Source organism: Heterocephalus glaber, unplaced genomic scaffold (genome assembly GCF_053883595.1).
Source record: "Heterocephalus glaber isolate CG9 unplaced genomic scaffold, H.glaber_assembly_v1.0 deba00001452, whole genome shotgun sequence".
In the NCBI taxonomy this organism is placed as follows: Eukaryota; Metazoa; Chordata; class Mammalia; order Rodentia; family Bathyergidae; genus Heterocephalus; species Heterocephalus glaber.
The window spans coordinates 4,916,314-4,937,594 of NW_028258302.1; the positions used below are offsets into that span (position 1 = coordinate 4,916,314).

General features: G+C 48.7%; 1 protein-coding gene across 16 annotated transcripts in view; it reads right to left on the bottom strand.

The window, feature by feature from the left end:
• Positions 1-7,814, bottom strand: part of Macf1 (microtubule actin crosslinking factor 1) — a 354,064-nt gene extending 346,250 nt beyond the window's left edge. For 5 of the 16 annotated variants that reach the window (XM_087215013.1, XM_087215012.1, XM_087215017.1 and 2 more), the window contains exon 1: positions 4,287-4,557. In XM_087215013.1, coding sequence (XP_087071139.1) covers positions 4,287-4,506 — 220 coding nt within the window. In that variant the 5' untranslated portion in view covers positions 4,507-4,557. Of the gene's footprint in view, positions 1-4,286; positions 4,558-6,420; positions 6,458-7,326; positions 7,499-7,636 lie in introns of those variants that run through there. The other 11 variants (XM_087215006.1, XM_087215007.1, XM_087215005.1 and 8 more) reach the window with 8 other exon arrangements.
• Positions 7,815-21,281: the final 13,467 nt, after the last annotated feature.

Genomic DNA, 21,281 nt, shown 5'->3' on the forward strand with positions numbered 1-21,281 from the left:
AGAGGTGCCTGAGGGATGTCTTCGAGCTTTCCCCTCCTCGGAGCAGGCTTTCTCCTCTGACCTGACACCACCCTCTCAGGGTGTCTGCCTCAGGGCAGAAGGGCAAGATGGGGCTTGGAATGTAGCAATCTCGAGATCTGGTGGGGGGAATGAACTTGGAGACAATAAACTTTAATATAAAGCCAACAAGAGCTGGAGAGAGGGGCTGGGGATTTAGCTCAGTGGCACCATGCCTGCCTCATAAGCGCAAGGTCCTGAGATCGATCCCTGGTACCAAAAAAGAGCTAGAGAGGGATCTAACAAAAGGATCGGGGAAGGCTTCCTGGAAGAGGCCACAATGGAGCAGATGTTGGGAATCACTGCAGCAGCACCTGCTGAGGGCCCCTGAAATGAATCCCACAGATGCTTCCCACTGGCTAACTAAGAGACTCATCCTTAGCCTGAGTCCCTGTGCTCCCTGCCTTCACGATACATACAGGGATGTAGTTAACATTTTCCTTCTGTTCTCTCAACTAGACTGAGTTCCATGAAGACAGGACCACATCTTTAGCTATCTTTGAATATATCATGACAAGAACAAGAAAGGCCTTGAATATGTGATGTAGGATGAATGAATACCTTTTTGAATTTTTTATTTTTTGGTACCAGGGATCGAACTCGGGACCTTGAGCTTGCAAGGCAGGCACTGGAACCACTGAGCTAAATCCCCAGCCCGGATTAATGAATACCACCTGATGGATTGTGAATCCCTTCTGCACAAAACCCGACCCTACTCCAAAAAAAAATTTACTTCTATCTGCAGGAATCTAGTTATAATAAGTACACAGAACTGCAATGTAACAACTGTAAATGGTGAACCCTAGAGTTGCACGGTACAAAACTATGTGAAACCTGTCCTGCACCTGTTTTTCTTCCACTCTCCATAGGCCCCCAAGGAATGCAGCCCTTTTCCCACCCCACCCCCCATTTCTACACTTTGGGGTTATACTCCCTGCTAAAATAACCTCCCCAGCTTCCCCTTCCTGGCTGCCCTCCATCAGTAAGGATAGTCTGCTGTTTGCTAAGGAGAGAGAGCCAGCAGGGAAAAGGCCAAATTCCTTCCATCTTTGTTGCTGCCCTCCCCTTGAGGCCTCTCTCAGAAGTGACTAGAAGTCTCTCAGGTGATTCAGAATACCAGGTCAGCTATTAGGGGGTCATCTGCAGAAGAGTCAGACTGGCCTGCTTGCCTAAGGAATGCAAATAGCTGTATGTTTGGACTTAGAAGCTCTGTGTCTGTGTGACTCTGGGCAAGCCCCTAAGGCCTCTGGGCCTCAGCTCATACAGAGAAACGGTGCTTTCATACATGACTCTTGTTACATTTCAGTGTGGCTGGGCTTAGAGATTTGGGAATGGGCCTGGCAAAGAAGAAGAAGGAGGGAAAGAATGGATAGAAAGGATGAAGACAGGGAGCCAGAAGGAAGAATCAGGTTGCAGAACGTGTGGAGCCCCAAGAATCTTCTTGACTTTGCCCACAGAGACCAGCAGGTTTCTTGGCCCTGACTTGCCTCTCTCCTGTGACAGATGGCGCCAGCAGGGCGCCTCCATCAGGCCTCTCAACCAAGGGCAAGGCTCTGAGACCAGCTCAAAACACAGAGGGAGCAGGGAAAGAGGAGTCACTGCATTTGGTAAGACTGACTCAGACACCCCCACCTGGCTTCCTAACCCAGACCCAGGGGAAGGAGAAAACTGTACAGGCCACAGATGGCTTCCAGGGTGAGCCGACTTCATTTCCTCCCAAAAGAGAAGAGCTGCTGCAGAGAGCCTGAGAGCATTCAGTGTCTCCCAGTCATGCCCCTCACGCTTGGCAAGGCTGCTTTTCTCACTACTCTGGCGGGGCCCCCACAAGATTCTAAAAATCACACAGAAACTTCAGCCAGTCCCCAAAGTAGCAGTCCCGCCTCATCTCTGCTGCCTCTCTTCTCTCCTTTGGAAGAAACGCGCCTGACTGCAGCACACAAGTTATTTTTAACCGTGGTGATCTCCTCATTTTCATCCTGACCAGCCCAGCCCCCTACTCAAGACAGACTCAGGATACAAAGATCGAAGCCAGCACCCTTCCTTTCCTTCACTTGATCCAGTGGGGTCCTGAAAGGCTCTGCCTGGGAATTAAACCCCTTCACATCCACTCTTAGTCTAGGCTCAGAATCTTAAACAGCAGGGCCTCCTCAGAGAAGATGGAAGGAAAAGGCATCGAAAAGCGACACAAGTAACAGAGAGTGGTGGAGGATGGAGTGGGGCATATAAGGAAGAAGGAAGCATCAGTGCTGCCTTCAGGAGGAGAGAACTATGAGTCAGAGGCTCCTGAGTCATAGCCCCTCAAGACTGGGGACAAGTAAAGCCATTCCTTCTTCTTAGGGACAGCTCTGAAGCTCTAGAACTAGCTGGTGCTGCTGGCCCATAGGGCTTGAGAACTCCCTCCAAGGGCTCCCTATTGCATAATAGAAGTAGATCCAAACTGCAGCTTGCCTGCCACCACTGTCTCCTCCCTCAGAGCTCGTGCTTGCTAAAATCCTTCCCTGCTTACTTGAGCCCACATAACCCTCTCCCTATCTAACTTCTCATTATAGCCCACTGCCTGTTCCTAATCACAATCTGTCACGTTACCCTCTCAATACTCCTTACACTCACTCAGTCATTCAACACTGGTTGATCTCTAGCATAAGCAAAGACCTATTCGAGTCATGTCGGGATCAACACACAAACAAGCCACCGTCCTGAATGGTTAAGTCCTGAGGGAGGGACAGGCTCCCTGTGAGTTAACCGCTGTACTGTGCGAGAGAACACGGAGGAGCCAAAAGTATGAATATGAGAGCGGAGGAGGGAGCTCTGGATACCACTGGGGGCATTAGGGACAGAGGAGGCGGCAGTTAAAAGAGAAGGAGGGGTAACCAGCATCTTGCAGAGAAGAAAATGAAAGCATGGAAGTTGGATCCTGCAAGCTGCAGACCTCTGGAGAACAAGTTCCAGTACAGTATGGCAGGGTGCTGGGGGGATAGAGGGGACAGTAGGTAGGGTGGAAGAGGTAGAATAGAGCCTGGTTTTGATGGGCCTTTATTCCACATTCAAGAAGGACCCAAAGATGGTTTAAAAACAGCTGAGTAATAGGGTTAGGTTTGTGTTTGAAAATAAACTACTGGGCCAGGGATTTAGCTCAGTGGTTTTGCTGCCTGCTGGGCAAGCACAAGGACCCGAGTTCAATCCCCAGTACCAAAAAAAAAAAAAAAAAAGTATGAAAATAAACTACTCTGCTGGTCATGTAGAAGAAGTGGGGAAGACTATTAGGTGGTTAGCTGGAAGGTCAAGGTGATGGAAGATAAAGTGGAAGGGGCATTATTTGAGAGACACAAAGGAGGCAGAGGGACAGGACTTTACCACGGGTAGAAAGCAGGTGATGTCACTAAATTAGCTGCAGGCATTGCTCTTTCTTTCTATCCTCACTATGATACCAGTGCCTCGGGAGATGTTGAGCACACCCTAGGGAGGCAGCTCTGGATACCTTCAGCACAAGCAGTGACTTTCTGCACGGTGTCCCTGAACAGGGGCATTCTTAAGGAGACTGGTGATCAGAGAAGATAAGGGAGTCACACAGCTGGTCAGTAACATCTTGCCTCTCTGCTCCAACGCCCACACTCATAACCAGTGCACCTGCTTGGCAAAGGAAAACTGGGCTCTTCCCAGCACAGGCCCCCCACTCCTGACGCAGAGCCGAGGGAGGTGCCCAACACTTTTGGAAGGCAATATGAGTGACACTGCCCTCTCAAAAGACTTCATTGTGAGAAAATAATACAACAGAAGTCAGAAGTTATTATTCTTAACCATGTTCACAGCAGTATTGCTTACTATGGCCAAAAAGTAGGAGGAAAAGAGTAGGGCTTGGAAAAATCATGAAATATTATACAGCCTTGAAAGGTAACTATAAGGTCTGATGTTATATGGAAAATCTCTCTGATATGAGAGTAAATGAAGAGTCAGATCCAGGCCACGAAGGCAACTACATAAAAAACATAACAGAGGGGTAAAGGAAGAAGATCCAGAAATGAGAACAGGTCTCATGTTAGCACAGGGGAAATAGATTTTCCCCTTCTGAGCTTTTCTTCAACACTGTCATCATTTTGCCAACAGTAATAAATTAGATTCCAGCTGGCTTGATCTGAGGACCCCTCCGCCTCCCACCCAGGCAAGGGATGCACAATGGCCCATGCGTCCCACACATCCACAGCATCCAGCTTCCGGGGCACCTCTCTTACCAGCAACTCTGACTACAGCACGCTCTGCGGGGTCCAGCACCGAATCCTGGCTTTTCCTCTTTTTCTGCTCATGCAGTGGCAAGTTCCAGGGCAAGGTGTCCCCCGGGGGACAGGGAGACAGGCTCCCTGATCGCTCACTCCGGTAAGACCGCTCGCTCCGACATGACCGCTCACTCCGACAGGATCGTTCACTGAGTGTTTCTTCATCGGAGGAAGACATGGTCTAGGTGAGAGCTGCAGCAGGAGGGCCTGGGAATCCAACAGCAGGGATCTGGAGGAGGAAAGGATGAGTGTGAAGGATCGAAGGGATCACACAAGGAACACTGGGACTTGGAAAGCAGAGATCCTAGTCCTGGTTTTGCCACTAACTTGACCTCTACCTATCTGAAATTCAGTTTCTCCCCCTGCAAAATGAGATAAGGATAATACATGCCAAAAGCAATTCATGCCAGGCATAGTCTCATACTTCGGAGGCTGAGGCAGGAGAATCACCGCAAGTTCAAGGCCAGCCTGAACTACACAACAAGACCCTGCCTCAAAAAACCAAAAATAACCAATTCAGGGAATTTGGGAGAAACGATATAGGTAACATATATAAAGATATCTATATGTTTTAAAATACTGTATGAATGTTAGCTCCCACTACTAGTTACCACTATTATTGTTATTTAGAACACACAAGATTAAATTCGGGGCCGGGGATTTAGCTCAGTGTTTTCACTGCCTAGCGCAAGGACCCGAGTTCAATCTCCGGTACCAAAAAAAAAATGATTAAGTTCACAGGCCTCATAGATTAAAAAAAAAAGTTGGTTCAAATCTACTCCACCACTCACCAGCTGTCTGACCCTCGAGAAGCCATTTAATCTCTTCAGCCTCAGCATCCTCGTCTGTAAAATGGGGATAATGCTAGCATCTAACCTTCCAGGGCTGTTCGTGGAAGCTAAATGAGATCCTGCACATTAAGTGCTTAACACTGGCTGGTGCCCAGTAAGTACACAATAAACAGCATCTTATGCTACATTCCCCTTCTACTTAGCTCCCAGGAATCCTATAAAAGCAAAATGGGGCAACAGATGGGACATACTTTCAAAAAGCTAAAGCAGGAACTCAATGGCAGGCATGAAACAAAGCACAAGCTAGAATAGAAATTCCTGCATTTCTCCAGCAGACATATTAGACACAGTACTAAACTTAAAACACCTAGGTATAAATTCTGGTTTGGCCGTTTACAATTGATGTGATCAAGGGCAAGTCACTCCACTTCTCAGAGACTCAGTTTCATCATCTGCAAAATGGGGGTAATATTCTACCTTAGAAGATATCTTAAGAACACAGTGAAACAGGCTGGTGCCATACTTGGCACGGCAGACAGCAGGCAGTAGGTAAAATATTCATTGGCTCACTCCAAGGGCTGGTACGGGAATAAGTCGCACAGTGTGGGGGTGGGGAGATGGTACAGTTTTTCTGGTCAGTTTAACTAGTAGAGGGAGTTGAGTGGAAACATAATCATTCTGAGGCCAGCTGGGCTCCACCAGCCAGAATGGGCAGCCTTCCCTCAGCCAGGCCAAGCTCACTTCCTAGAACCATCTGCTACACATGGCCCACCACCCCAAGGGCTCCGTAAGAGCCGAGATGCCTCGCATGCCTGCAGCTGTCAGCCTTCCTAGGGCCCCAAATCCAACCTGAGTAGCCAGCTCTCACTGGCTCCAGGGAAGGCAGGAGATGTGGACGACTGGTATGATGGGAAATACCTGCACACAGGGCTGTGTGGGGACAGGGAGGGGGCCTAAATGGCTGGACCCTACGGATCTCTGGCACAGCTCCTCCTGGATTCTGGGACTCTCCGCCTGGAGGCAGCAAGGGGAAGAGACAGCCTCCTGGGTCACTGGCAGATCCCCATCATAAGCACCGAACTCAGAGATAACAAAAGAAACATTAAAAGGTTCAGGAAGGCTCTAGGCAGCCTAAGGCAGACAAAACTGCCCTGCCTGGTCAGCGCGCCACCCTCTATCAGCAGCAAAGGGGCCCTCTTCCCAGGGAGGACCAAGAAGGGATCTGCTAGAGGTGGAAAGGAAAGAACTCAGGTTCTGGCACCGCTCTGCCCTTTATCCCAGCGTTCCCCTCCCCCCTTTACCTTCCGGCGCCCCTCCTAGGCCCTATAGCCAGGTCAGGTTCTGAAGAGCCAGCCCCAACCTCTGGAAACTCAGGCTGCGCTGCCACCCTACCCTCCGCCCCAGGCAGGCAAATGCTCCTCCTCTCAGACCACCTGCTTCATTCCAGAGCCGCCCATTCACCTCCCAAACGCCCATTTTACTACAAAGACCCGCTGAGCCAAGGCCTCTCCAGCAGGAACCATCCGTCCCGTCTACCTGGCTCGGCCTCTGGATCCTCTTACACACACACCTGTTTGACCTCGGGTCTCCGGTCCCACCCTTCGGTTACCCAGGTCATGCCATCAATTCCCATTCAATCGAGCGCGCGCCCACGCCCCCAACCCATCCCGAAGGCCGAAGGCCGGGTCTGTGACGGGCACCGGCCCTGGCGCTGGCCCACTGCGGCCTCCCCACTTCGCCCCATCCCTTTCCCCACGGCCGGGCGAGGGGTGCGCCCGCGACACGGTGGCGCGGGTGGGTCCGCGTGCTCGCCGCGAGTGGCTGACAAAGAGCGGGGACGCGTGCCGAAGGACCCACAGGGAGCCAGGGCCAGCATCGAGTCCCGGGCCCGCAGGCGACCTTCCGCGCCCGGCCCTGCCCGCTCCTGCGGGTTCTTCGCCAGGCCCCGGCAGGGCTCGGTGCCCGTTTTCCCAAGAAGTCCGCCTCTCGGCGGCCCCGCCAGGGCACCCAGCTCCGCACGCGCTGCGTTCCCGGCGAGGGGGCCGCAGGTGCGAAGCCGGACGGTGATTGCCGTGCCAGTCACCCGCTGCCCACGGCGCCCGGTTGGGGCGCGGCCACCACGCGCGATCCCTCGCCGCGCCCCATCGCGCCCTGCACCCTGCGCGCCGGCCCGGGAGCCCCGATCCCGCGCCGCGCCCGCGCCTTACCCTGCGAGCCGGAGCGGGAGGAAGACTGGCCGGAGAAGGCGGCGGCAGCGGGGGCGGCGTCGGGCGCGCCCGGCGGGAGCGCGGCGGCGGAGGGGAGCGGCTCCCACAATGGCCGAACTCGCGGCGCCGAGCCCCCCACCCCCAGCGTCCTAGCGGCGGAGGTAGCGGAGCCGGCGCAGCCGCCCAACCCGCTCCCCCGCCCCCAGCGCCGACGCCGTCCCCCGCCCCCCGAGGCACTCGCCGCCCTGCACCCCACCCCGCGCCTCAGCGCGCCCCGCGGGTCTGCTGCCCCGTGCCGTTCTGCACTGACCTCGCGTCCTCCTGCTGACCCCGAGCGCCTTCTCTCTGTCGCTCCCCCTGCAACTCCTCCCAGGCGGCACCCAGGGTCCCCTAGGCCAATTCACACCCCCACATTACCCGCCCTCGGCTCCGGCGACCTCTCCGCCCTGGCCTGGCGGCCACTCGCTAACCCAGGCCGGCCTCCGGCCTCCCCCCCCCCCCCCCCCGGGAGCGCTCTGCAGCCAGGCCCAGAGTCGCTCTCCAGGATGCCGGCTGCCTCTCTGCCTGAGCCCATTCTGGAATAACCTTCGCCTGGCCTCCTTTTGCCCACTTCCCCTAACCCACATTCTGTCCCCACTTCTGGGTCCCCTCGAGGAGAATGCCCTGCAGGAATTGAATGCAGGAAGAACCCGAGGGAGACTCCATCTTCCCCGCAGAGAAAAAGGGAAGAGGGGAGCCAGGCCCCAGGCTGGGAATTCAGACTATAGATTAGACCCAGCCAGCCCTAGGCGGAGCCTTGGAGGAAGCTTCATTCACTGACAGAGCACTTATTAAGCTCCTTCTGAATACATGCACTGATGATACAGAAAATAAAATCCAGGAGTACCTTCCATCCTCCTGCTACAGAACAGTGAACATCCGCCGGGTGTGGACATGCATTGCCTGTGATTCCAGTACAGGTACTTGGGAAGCTGAAGCAGGAGGATCGCCTGGGCTACATACAGTAGTGAGTTCAAGGCCAGCCTGTACTATAAAGCAAGACCTTATCTCAAAAAAAAAAGTGAACATGTCCAGACAGGGAGGGAATTTGTCTAGATCATTGCTCTAGTAATCTGCACAGAAACAGCCTGGTAACTAGGTGTTTTACATGTTTGATGGCAAATCTAAAAATTAATTCATTTAGCAAACTTCTACTGACCATCTACCATGTTCCAGGCCCCATGCTGGGTATGGAAGATACAAGGAAGAGCAAGATGCATCTGATCCTTGCCCATTGACTCCACTGGGCTGACAGTCCCGCGGGACAGATGGCCAGAAGTCCACATATCCCATGAGACAGCGTTATGATCTTTCATCCATAAATGCAGAACCGAGGTTAGGTGATTTACTCAAAATCAAATAGGGAGAAAGTGGGTGATCCCAGGACTGGACCCCTGTTTTCAATTCCATATCCCTGGTTCTTTTTCACTATAATGGTTGGGGAAGAATGTGTGTTGGCATAATTTGCAGATGCCCTTGCACTTCATGCTGAGAAATTTGGCCTAAATTTTATGATTATGAATAGCCAAGAAAGGTGTCAAAGTAGAAGAGTTAAAGTAGTTGACAAGCAGGTGCCCGGTGAGTATGGATGGTGACGCAGGGAGACCACTGCAGCAGCGCCTCAGGCTGGGGTACATATCGGTGGCAGAACCTTTGCAAAGCTTGTGCAAGGCTCTAGGTTCCATCCCTAGCAATACACACACACACACATGCACATGAGCACACATACAAGGTAATAAGGCTCTGCACCTTGGTTAGGACAGTGGGAATGGGGAGGGATGTTTTCTACCTGCTAGGTTTCTGTGTTTACATTCAGCCTGTCACATTAAATAAGAGAAGGAACCACTATTTACTAGCAATGCTCTGGGCATTTTGTAATATTATGCCATTAAATGGTCGCCAAAACTCCTTTGCAGTAAGTATCTTGAATATCTTTTACAGATAAGGAAACAAGACTTTGAGAGATGAAATGACTTACTGAAGTCCACGAAGCACACTAGTGTTGGAACTGTTTTTGAGTTCAGGCCTGACTCTTGCCAAATCTCATGCTGTAACCATTGCCCTGCGCTTGTTGTGGCTTCCGACAGTAAGAACCCAGGTCCTTTGAAACACCAAAGATCTCTGAGATACCACTGAGAATTTTTCTGTTTTTTCCTTTTTGTTTTTCTTTGTTATTTTTTGGTGGGGGGGGGTTGTTTTGAAGCAGGCTCTTGCTAAATTGTCCAGGCTGACCTTGAACTCACAATCCTCAAGCCTCAGCCTCCTGAGTGCTGAGATTACAGACATGTGCCACCCTGTCCAGCTGCCTTGCAGACGTCTTCAGAAAGATCAGAAGTCCACAGTTGTAACCTAAATTGTACCTGGGCCAGTAGTACAGGTTCCTATGTAGGACATCTTCACAGAAGCCTGCAGAGTTCCAGGAAAATTCTGCAGCCTGATTCTGAAGTTCCTGTGGGACCATGGAATATTAGCCTTCACAGAGAAGGAAATCTTGTTATTTGCAACAAGTAGGATGAAGCCAGAGGACATTATGTTAAGTGGAATGAGCCAGGTACAGAAAGACAGATGCAGTCATGATCTCACTTACATGTGGACTTTTAAGTCTTGAACTCAAAGAGGCAGAGAATAGAATGGTAGTTATCAGGGGGAAGGGAAGTTGGCGAGACGTTGGTCAAAGGATACAAAATTTCAGTTAGGAAAGGTTCAAACAATTTATTGTACAACATGGTAACTATAGTTAATAAGAATGTCATGTGAGCCAGGGACAGTGGCACAAGCCTGCAATCCCAGCTACTCAGCTACTCAGAAGGCTGAGGCAGGAGGACTGCAAGTTTGAGGCCAGCCTGGGCTATATAGCAAGATCCTGTCTCAAAAAAATCCTGTCAGGGCTGGGGATTTAGCTCAGTGGTTCCAGCGCCTGCCTCACAAGCTCAAGGACCCGAGTTCAATCCCCGGTACCAAAAAAAAAAAAAAATCCTGTCAACAACAAAAAACAATCATGTTGGGATTAGGAGTGTAGCTCATTGGTAAAGCACTCATCTAGCAGGGTTCAATCCTCAGCACCACCACCACCCCCAAAAGGCAAGCATGCTGTAAGTGCTAACTATTTGTAGCTTTGTCAATTAAAAATAAATTTTAGGGCTGGGGATTTAGCTCAGTGGTTCCACCACCTGCCTCACAAGCACAAGGTCCCGAGTTCGATCCCTGATACCAAAAAAAAAAAAAAATGCTCAAAAATAAATTTAAAAAATAAAGCTCCTATGGGCGATGAGGCACAGAGGCATAAAACTGAAGAGTTGGTTTCAGCCTAGAAGCAGTGCCATGCTGTTTGCTTGATGAGAGGAATATGGACGCAGGGAAGATGGGGACCTGAACTCAGTCTCCACAGGCCCTGGAGGTGTGAGCAGGACCCTGGGTGAGAGGCTCACCTGGAGGCTCAGGAAAGTGCTGAGGGATCATCTAGGAAGCCAGAAGGCCCAGTCACTCTGCCTAGAGGGCATCAGAGCTCAGTGCCCTTCCCAAATCTGACCCCTGTCCTGTCCTGAATTATTCATGTTGTGAGCTGAGAGAAGGTGGAGCTTCCGGAAGCTTCTGGGTTTAGGACATTCAGCTGTGAATCCCCAGGGCTGTGTCTTTGGCTCCCACAGCACTGCCCTGGGATTGAGCCACTGGTGAGATATGCCAAGTTTTTTGTAACTGGCAGCTGCCCAGTAACCTTAGGCTACTGGGTTTCAATTCATTTCAGCAATTTTTTATTGAGGAATACTATGTGCTGGGGAAACTTCTGGGTTCTGCTGGGAAGACAGAAGTAAATCCAATCAAGACTTTGTCCTTGAAGAGTCACAGGATGGTAGGGGTGGCAGGCACTTTAAAAAAATTGCTTTCCGGGCTGAGGATTTAGCTCAGTGGTTCCGACACCTGCCTCGCAAGTGCAAGGTCCTGAGTTCGCTCCCCAGTACCAAAAAAAAAAATTGCTTTCCACAAAACCCAGCAGGTCTGGGGACACCCCCTCCATCTCAGCAACTCAGCCAAGGCCCCTGCTCACTCCAGCCAGTGCAGGTGCCCCTGGAACCTCATGTCCCAACACCTGAGCAGGGTCCTTCTTGGGGCTTCAAGGGGGCACAAAACAACTTCTTGTTTTGTTTTTGGTACTGGGGCTCAAACTCAGGACCTTGCACTTTCAAGCCAGGCACCGGAACCACTGAGCTAAATCCCCGGCCCACAAAACAACTTCTTACCATCAGGTCTGTGTGGCATCATAACCTGGGCCCCCAGCTGGCAAGGTGAGCAACAGCTTCCAGGTCACACCAGGAGATGACATCCATCCACAACACTGAGTAAGCATAGACTCCATCCCAGGTATCAAGCTTACTGCTGGTGGATCAAAACTGAATCAGACCTGGGGCCAGGGATTTAGCTCAGTGGCTCTAAAACCTGTCTCACAAGCGCAAGGTCTCAAGTTGAATCCCTGGTACCAAAAAAAAAAAAAAAAAGAATCAGATAGCTACTGCCCTTGCCCTCGAGCTGCTCACAGTCTGGGTGCAGAGAGAGATAGAAATCAGCTTGATTCTGCTGAGATGGGGAGTACAGAGCACTATGAGGAGTGGAGAAAAGGAATGTTCCCCAGAAGCTGGAGCTGGGTAATTTTTTTGTTTTTTGAGACAAGGTCTCGCTATGCAGTTCAGCCTGGCCTTGAACTCACTATGTAGCCCAGCTTGGCCTCAAACTCATGGCGATCCTCCTGCCTCAGTCTCCCAGCTGCTGGGATCACAGGTGTGTGCCACCACAGCCAGCTCAGAGGCTAATTTTATCAGGCCTGCATCCTTGTCTTTTAGGTCCTTGCCTAAATGAAATGCTTTCAGTTACCTAGCTTAGTGGAAAAGCTTTATTCTTCCATACTGGACCTCTCTTTAGACCAGTAATGGGGAGTTTGAGACAAAGTCTTGCTATATTTGCAGTGTGAACTTGAACTCATTATGCAGCCCAGGCTGGTCTGAAACTTGTAATCCTCCTGCCTCAGCCTCCCCGATGTACTACCCTGCCCAACTGCCACATAGATTCTTTTTCCTTTCCTTTCTTTTTTTTCTTTTTTTGTTGTTGTTTTTGTTTTTTGGTTTTTGGAGACAAGGCCTCGCTATGTAGTTCAGACTGGCCTCGAACTCAACATGTAGCCCCAGCTGGTCCCACATAGGTTCTTTTTTTTTTTTCAGGTACTGGGGATCTAACTTAGGTCCTGGCACTTGTGAGGCAGGCAGTGATCCCCGGCCCCACATAGATTCTTGACAGCTGTCTCCTACCACCTGTAAGCAGGTTCCTTTTCCAATTTATTTCAACTTGGAAAATGGTTCAACTACCTACTGAGTTTACTCAAATCCAATGTCTAGAACTTTGATTATTATTGCAATGCTGAGGAAATGAACCCAAGGCTTTCTGTGTGCTAGGCCAGCATTCTAGCCCTGAGCTACTCCCCAGGAGGCCTAGATACTCATTTTGTTTTGTTTTGTTTCGTTTTTGAGATAGAGTCTCACTGTGTATCCCAGGCTCAGATCCTCCTGCTTCACCCTCCCAACTTCTGGAACTATAGTCATGCACCACAGTGCCTGGCTTAGAAGTTATTCTTGGTTTTTGTCCCTCTCACCCTGCTCATCCCCATCAGCAAGGTCTGACAACCTGCCTCCATAATACAGTGTATCTTGAACTCATCTGCTTCTTCCGTCTTTCCATCGACACCTTGGTCTGACCACTGCCCTCTCTCTCCTGGACCAGTGCATCAGCCTCTGAATGGCTTCCTGTTCCCACTCTTGCTCCCTCCCCTGTTTCTATTCCTGTGGCAGCCAAAGATGAAGGTTTTTTTTTTTTGTTCTGATACTGGGGATCAAACTCAGGGCCTTGCACTTGCCAGGCAGGCCCAGTGCCACTGAGCTACATCCCTGGTCCCCAAGAATGAATATAAATCATGCCAGGTCACCACACACAGCTCCAATTTGCACTTTATTTTATTTTTTTTTTTCCAGTACAGAGGATAAAACTCAGGACCTTGCACTTGCCAGGCAGACCCAGCGCCACTGAGCGATATCCCCAGCTGCACTTTAGATTTAAATAGAAACACTTTACAGTGGCCCTTAATGCACACCATGACCTGCCCCTTGCTTATCCCTCAGACCTATCTTAGGACCCCTTGCTCACTGTATTCCAATGAATCAGACCTTCTTCCCTCTGTTCCTTCCTTCCTTCTGGTCCTCTACCAGGTGAGTCTCATTCCTATTCTAGGGCTGTGTGTGTGTGTATGTGTGTGTGTGGTGCTGGGGATTGAACTCAGGGTCTTCACACTGAGCTACATGACCAACCCTTTTTAATGCTGTATTTTGAGACAGTCTCTGACTAGGTTACTATGTCGCTCAGGCTGGGCTCCAACTTGTGATCCTCCTTCCTGAGTGCTGGGATCACAGGTGTGCACCACCATGCTGACCACCATGGGGCTTTGCAGAGCTGTCCCGGATGCATGGACTCCTGCTCTTCCTAAGGTCTTGGCATAACTGGCACCTTATTCACAATCTAGGATTTATCTGAAGTCACTTTCTCTTTTTGACCATCTCCCTAAAGTAGCCCCTAATTTTAAGCTTTGTTTTATGTTCTTCATAACGTATATTGCTTTGCCATATGCATCTTGCTTGCTCCTCTTCTTTCCTTTCTTTCCTTTTATTTTTTTCATTCACTCTTTCTTTTTTCAGTATTGGGGAGCACTCCACCACTGAGCTATATTCCCAGTTCTTTTTATATATTTATTTGTTCTGAGACAAGGATTCACTTCAGTGCCCAGGCTGGCCTGGAACCTGTGGTCCCCCTGCCTCAGCCTCCCAAGTAGCTGTGATGATCAGCCTGTGCCACCACTTCCAGCTCATTTCTTTTTTCTTTTATTTTAGTACCAGAGATCAAACTCAAGACCTTGTGCTTTTCAGGCAGGTGGCAGAACCACTGAGCTAAATCCCTGGGCCTACTTATTTGTTTTCTGTCTCCTCTACCAGGATATAAGTTCCGCAAGAATGAAGACCTCACTGCTCACATCTGTATTTCTTAGTGTACATGTTCCTTCATGTAGATTTTTTTTGGTAGGGAAGCAGTACTGGAGTTTGAAACCAGGGCTCATGCATGCTAGACAAGTCCTCTATCACTAAGCTACATTCCTATTCCTGTTTATTTACTTGTTTGGTATTATTCATTTATATTGTATTTTGAAAGAGGGTCTTAATCACTAAGTTGCCCAGGCTGAGCCTGAATTTACCATCCTCCTGCCTCAGACTCCTGAGTAGCTAAAATCACAGACATGCACCACCATGCCCATGCCCAGTTTAATATACACTTGTTAATGAATGAATGATTGAGTGAATGCAGTGAGTGAGGACAACAGGGAAGAGACTTGATATGCAAAACTCAGTATGTTCTTTTTTTTTTGGTACTGGGGATCGAACTCAAGTCCTTGTGCTTGTGCAGCAGGCGGCGAAACCACTGAGCCAAATCCCCAGCCCTCGGCATGTTCAAAGATTTGAAGTTGACAGAAAATAAGATGCTCAAGAAATTGTACAACAGGGCCGGGGATTTAGCTCAGTGGTGCCACCACCTGCCTCAAAAGCTCAAGTTCCCAAGTTCAATCCCCATACCAAAAAAACCACAAAAAACAAAAAAAGAAATTGTACAATATTCAAAATAGTTGGCATGAAGAGAGATGGGGGTGAATTGTCCAAACTAAGGCTGGAAGAGCCAGGCATGGTGGTACATGCCTGTAATCCTAACACTTGGGAGGCTGAGCCAGGAGGATAGCTGGAAGTTTGAGGCCAACCTGGACTATATGGTGAGTTCAAGACCAGCCTGAACTACATAGAAAGACCTTGTCTCAAAAAAACTATAAAAAATAAAAAATAAAAATAAGGGCCAGGGATTTAGCTCAGTGGTTTCACTGCCTGCTTCACAAGTGCGAGGACCGGAGTTTGATCCCTGGTACCAAAAATAAATAAATAAATAAAATTTAAAAAAAATAAAAATAAGGCTGGAGAAGTATTTACGAGAGATTATAAAGAATATTAGATTTTGGGGCCAGGGATTTAGCTCAGTGGTTCCGCCACCTGCCTCGAAAGCTCAAGGTCCCAAGTTCAATCCCTGGTACCAAAAAAAAAAAAAAAAAAGAATATTTGATTTCTGGGCCAGGGATTTAGCTTAGTGGTTTCATCGCCTGCTGTGCAAGCACAAGGACCTGAGTTCAATCCCCAATACCAAAAAAAAAGAGTAAAGAATATTTGATTTCAAACTCAAGTTCCAAGAGAAGTCACTGGAGACTTTTTGTTTGTTTGAGATAGGGTCACACTATGTACCCCAGGATGGCCTTGAACTCACTGAACTCACCGTGATCTGCCTATCTCCACTTCCTGAGTGCTCCAATTACAGGCATGTACCACCATGCCCAGCCACTGGCAGTCATCGTCCCCCACCCTCCACCGCCTTCCAGGTACCAGGAATCAAACTCAGGACCTTGCGATTACAAGGCAGGCGCGATCCACTGAGCTAAATCCCGGGCCCACCACTGGGGACTTTTAAACAGGGAAGACTTAACCCAGTTTACATTTGTCTTAGTCGATTTTCTCCTGCAGTAAGGGAATACCACAGGCTGGTAAATTAGAAACAATAGAAGTTTACATGGTTTACAGTGTGGGACACCAGGAAGTTTAAGATCCAAGAGGCCACGTGTCTCTAATCCTGAGATCCTGAGATAGAAGAATGGCAAATTCCAGCCCAGCTTGGGCAATTTCTTTCTTTTACTTTTGTTTTATTTTGTTTTGTTTTGTTTTTTTCCTTCAGGACCAGGTATCCAACTCAGGACCTTGTGCTTGTGAGGCAGGTGTGACACCACTGAGCTAAATCCCCGGCCCTTTATTTTGTTTTGCTTTGAGATAGGGTCTCACTATGTAGTTGGGGCTGGCCTTGAACTCACTATGTCGTTTAGGTTGCTCTCAAACTCATGACAATCCTCCTGCTTCAGCCAACTAAGTGCTAGAATTACAGGCTTGCACCACTGTCTTGCAGCCTGGGCAATTTAGCAAGACACTGTCTCAAAAAGAATTTCTTTTAAAGGGCTAGGGTTGTACCTCAGTGCAAAAACCCTGGGTTCAATCCCCAATACCACAAAAAAGGGGGCTTACATCTGGTGAGGGCCTTTTTGCTATGTCCTAACATCAGGGAAGGCATCATATGGCAAGAGAGCATGAGACAGAGAGAGGAGGAGGAGGAAAGGGTATGAGCCCCAGCCCTTGTAACTCACTCTTGCAACAACAGCCTCAATTCTTCATGAGAGTCACGGCCCGTGACCTAATCACCTCCTAAAGATCCTCCCTTTCAAATGGTTACCATAGCAATTAAATGTCATCAGATGTTTTGGAGGAGATGTTTAAACCATAGCACTAGAAGAGGGAATGATACCATGTGTTCATGAGTTGACGGAATCAATATTGTTAAAGTGGCCAGATTACCAAAAGTGATCTACAGACTCACTGTCATTCCCATCAGAATACCAGTAATATTCTTCACAGAACTGGAAAAATGACCCTACAGTTCATTTGGAAACATGGAAGACTCAGCCAAAGCAGTCCTGTGAAAAGAGCAGGGCTGGAGGCATCACAATACCCAATTTCAAATTATACTGCAAAGCTGTAGTAATGAAAACAACATGGTGCTTGCTCAGAAACAGCCACCTATACCAGTGAAATGGAATAGAGGACACAAAAAGAAATCCAGGCAGCTACGTCCATCTGATTCTTCACAAAGGAGCCAAAAAATGTGCGTTGGAGAAAAGATAGCCTCTTTAACAAATGGTGCTGGGAAAACCAGATATCCATTAGGTAGAAGATTGAAACTAGGAACCTATCAGGGCCAGGGATTTAGCTCAGTGGTTCTGGTGCCTGCCTCGAAAGCGCAAGGTTCTGAGTTCAATCCCTAGTACCAAAAAAAAAAAAAAAGAAAAGAAAAAAAAACTACGAACCTATTTCTCGCCCTGTACAAAAGTCAATTCAAAATGGACTGAAGACCTAAGTATAAAACCTGAAACTTTGGACCAGAGATTTCACTCAATGACATTGCACCTGCCTTGCAAGCACAAGGTCCTGAGTTCAATCCCCAGTACCAAAAAAGAAAAAGAAAACATAAGGGAAGCACTTGAAGCCATGCCCATAAGCAAGACTTCCTCAATAGGACTCTAGTAGCACAAAAAATAATAGCAAGAATCAGCAAATGGGACTATATCAAGTTAAAAAGTCTTTATACAGCAAAGGAAACAACCAACAGAGTGAAGAGATAACCTACAGAATGGGAGAAAATCTTTGCCAGCTACCTTTTCAACAAAGCATTAATATCTAATATATATTAAAAACTGAAAGCTGGGCACGGATAGTGGCTCATACTTGTAATTCCAGCACTCTGGGAGGCTGAGGCAGGATGATCGCAAGTTCAAGCCCAGCCTGGACAATTTAGTGAGTTGGCAAGAACCTGCCTCAAAAAAAAAAAAAAAAAAAAAAAAGGTTTGGAAATGTAGCTCAGTGTGAAGCTAGGTTCAATCCTCAGTTCTGCAAACAAACAAGCAAATAGGTATGGTGGCGCATGCCTGTAATCCTAGCACTTGGCTGACTGAGGCAGGAGGATCCCTGCAAGTTCAAGTTCAAGACCAACCTGGGCTACACAGTGAGCTCAAGACCATCCTGAACTACATAGGGAGATCTTGTCTCAAAAAAAAACAAAACAGGGGCTGGGGATTTAGCTCAGTGGTTCTGCCGCCTGCCTCGAAAGCACAAGTTCCCGAGTTCCATCCCCAGTACCAAAAAACAAACAAACAAATAAACAAAAATGCACACATAAGAAACTTTGACACTGGGCTGGGGATTTAGCTCAGTGGTTCTGCTGCCTGCCTTGCAAGCACAAGGTCCCGAGTTCAATCCCCGGTACCAAAAAAAAAAAAAATTCCAAGAAACTTTAACACTAAAACATCAAATAGCCAAATTAATAAATGAACATTTGGATCAAGCAGATACTTCTCAAGATTACAAATGGCCAATAAGTACATAAAAAATGTTCAACATCTTTATAACTAGGGAAGTGCAAATCAAAACTACTGTAGAATCCATTTCATTCCAGTCAGAGTGACTATCAAGATTACAAGGGCCGGAGATTTAGCTCAGTAGTTCTGCCACCTGCCTCGAAAGCACAAGGTCCTGAGTTCAATTCCCAGTACCAAAAAAAGACTAAAAAACACACCAGGTGTGGTGGTGCACAACTGTGATCCCAGAACCCGGGAGGCTGAGATAGGAGGATTGCCATGAGTTTGAGGACAGCCTGGGCTACACAATGAGTTTGAGGCCAGCTTGAACTACATAGTGAGACCCTGTCTCAAACACCCCTCCCCCCAAAAAACCCTATAAAACACAATGGCGGCATGTGGTGCACACTTATAATCCCAGCACTCAGGAGGCTGAGGCAGGAAGATTGCTGCAAGTTTGAAGCTGGACTGGACTATATAGTGAGTTCAAGCCCAGCCTGGACTACATTGCAAAACCCTGTATCAAAAAAATAAATAAATAAAAAAGGATGTGTTGGCAAAGATGGGGGCCGATGCAAGGGGACTTTACAATGCTAGTGGAAATGTAAATTAGTACAGTCACTATGGAAATCAGCATGGAGGTTCCTCAAAAAAACTAGAACTAGAACTACATATGACCCAGCTATATCACTCCTTAGTATGTACCTGAAGGAATTAAAGTCTGCATACAGCAAGTATCCTTTGCAGTGCCTGGTGCAGCTCAGTTCACAATAGTCAAGACATGGAACAAGCCAAGTTGCCCCCCAACAAAGACAGTTTTCAAAAGCCGTGTGTCGGGCTGGGGATTTAGCTCAGTGGTTTCGCCGCCTGCTGTGCAAGCGCAAGGACCCGAGTTCGATCCCCAGTACTGAAGAAAAAAAAAAAAGCCGTGTGTGGTCCCAGCCTTGGTCTGTACAGTGTGGAAGAAGAGTGTTGCAGGCAAAGGAAATAGCAGGTGCAGAAGCACACACAGGCAGAAAGGCAGGAGTGCAGTCCTCGTGTCTGAGGAGAGCCGGTGGGGGCAGGAAGGAGCGGGGTGGGTGGGCAGCTTGGGAGAGGATGAGGCCGGCTGGAGAAGGACAGGAGCAGGTCCAGGGGGCCTTGTACAAAGCAATCTGAGAATAGTCTAAGTGTGACTGGGAAGCCACTGCAGGGCTCTAGAAAGCCACGTGTTAAGTCTCCTTGCAATATGAAATGCCGTGCAGTTGTTGGTTATCACTATAGGTTTTCAATCTCAGGGGAGACAATGCAGGGCCTAGAGCCCTCTTCCACTGCGCAGGAAAACCAGTTCGATCTTTCCAGTTTCACATTCACAGATCAGGGGCAAAGAAACCAGAAAGCACAGCAAGATGCTGAGGCTGAGGCTGAGGCTGAGGACGGGGCATGAGCAGGCACCAAGGACTTTGGGAGTAGGAGCCAGGCTGGCGTGAGTTGAAGGGAGAGGAGATGAAGGGAAAGAGAAATGATAGAGTAGTAATAGAGGGTGTGGAATCGGCAGTTTGTTGGCTGTTTTATTCATTTGTTTTGAGACAGTCACCCTCAGGCCCCACCAGAGATGACCCTGGCAGGGCCCGCCGCCAACACCCATTGCTTCTCCAAGCTCCTGGGCTCCAGCTAGGAACCACTACTTATAGCCTACCTCTCCTTTGCACTCCTCTCTCCATCCCTATTCCTAGGGGCTGAGTCACTCCTCCTCTGAGACCTTCTGCTCCAGCCTCCTGATTCTGCCATGCAAAACTTGACATATCCACTTGCATGGAACCCTCACAGTTCCAGCGGAGTGCCGCGTGCTTTGCATTTATTGGCATGGTCAGTCCTTACAACCTTCAAGGTATGTGCTGTTCTCATCCTGTTTTACACAGGGTGGGGAATTGGGGCTGAGAGAGCACCAATGTCTCCTGGAAGGTCTCACTTACAGCTAGAAAGTGTTGGAGGAAAGATTTGCCCCAGATCTGTCTGTTGCAAACACTGACCCACTCTATGATGATGTTACTCTGCCCCGTCTCTGTCTGCCTCTCTCTGTCTCTGTCTGTCTCTGTCTGTTCTGTCTGTCTGTCTCTCTCATATTGAGGATTGAACACATACACATGCACTCTACCATTGAGCCACATCCCCAGTCCTTTTCATATTTTGAGACAGGGTCTTGCTAAGATGTCCAGGCTGGATTTGAACCTGGAATCCTCCTGCTTCAGTATCCTACATAGGTGGGATTACAGGACTACAACATGTTGTCTTTTAGATGTCAGGAATAGAGCTAGATACTTTGCAGATCATTTCTCATTTGGACAGTGGATTGTGGCATAAACAGCAGAAATGGGGCTCATAATACTCTGTGGGGATTATTTTCAAGGGAGAACTACAAACCAGGCATGGTGGCTCATGCCTGTAATCTCAGCACTCTGGGAGGCTGAGGCGGGAGGATTGCAAGTGTGTGCCTAGTTTGTACAACTAGTTAGTTAGCAAGATCCTATCTTGAAGTAAAATATAAGAAAGGGCAATATAGCTCAGTGAGAAGATTCTGGGTCAAATGCTCAGTGCCACCACTGAAACACAAAATTCATTCATTTTGAATGAATCTAGCCTCTCTAAGGGAGGTCGAAGAAGACCAAAAGCAGAATCAGGAAAAAGAACAAGTGTGTGGAACTAGCCCAGGCCAAGGCTTGGTTGTAGGAAAAAGACAAACCCTAAGTCTCAGCCTGAGCACACACTTGTGATCCTGGCACACAGGAGGCCAAGGCAGGGGGATCTTGAGCTCAAGGACAGCCTGGACAATTTAGCGAGATCCTTTCTAAAAAACAAACAA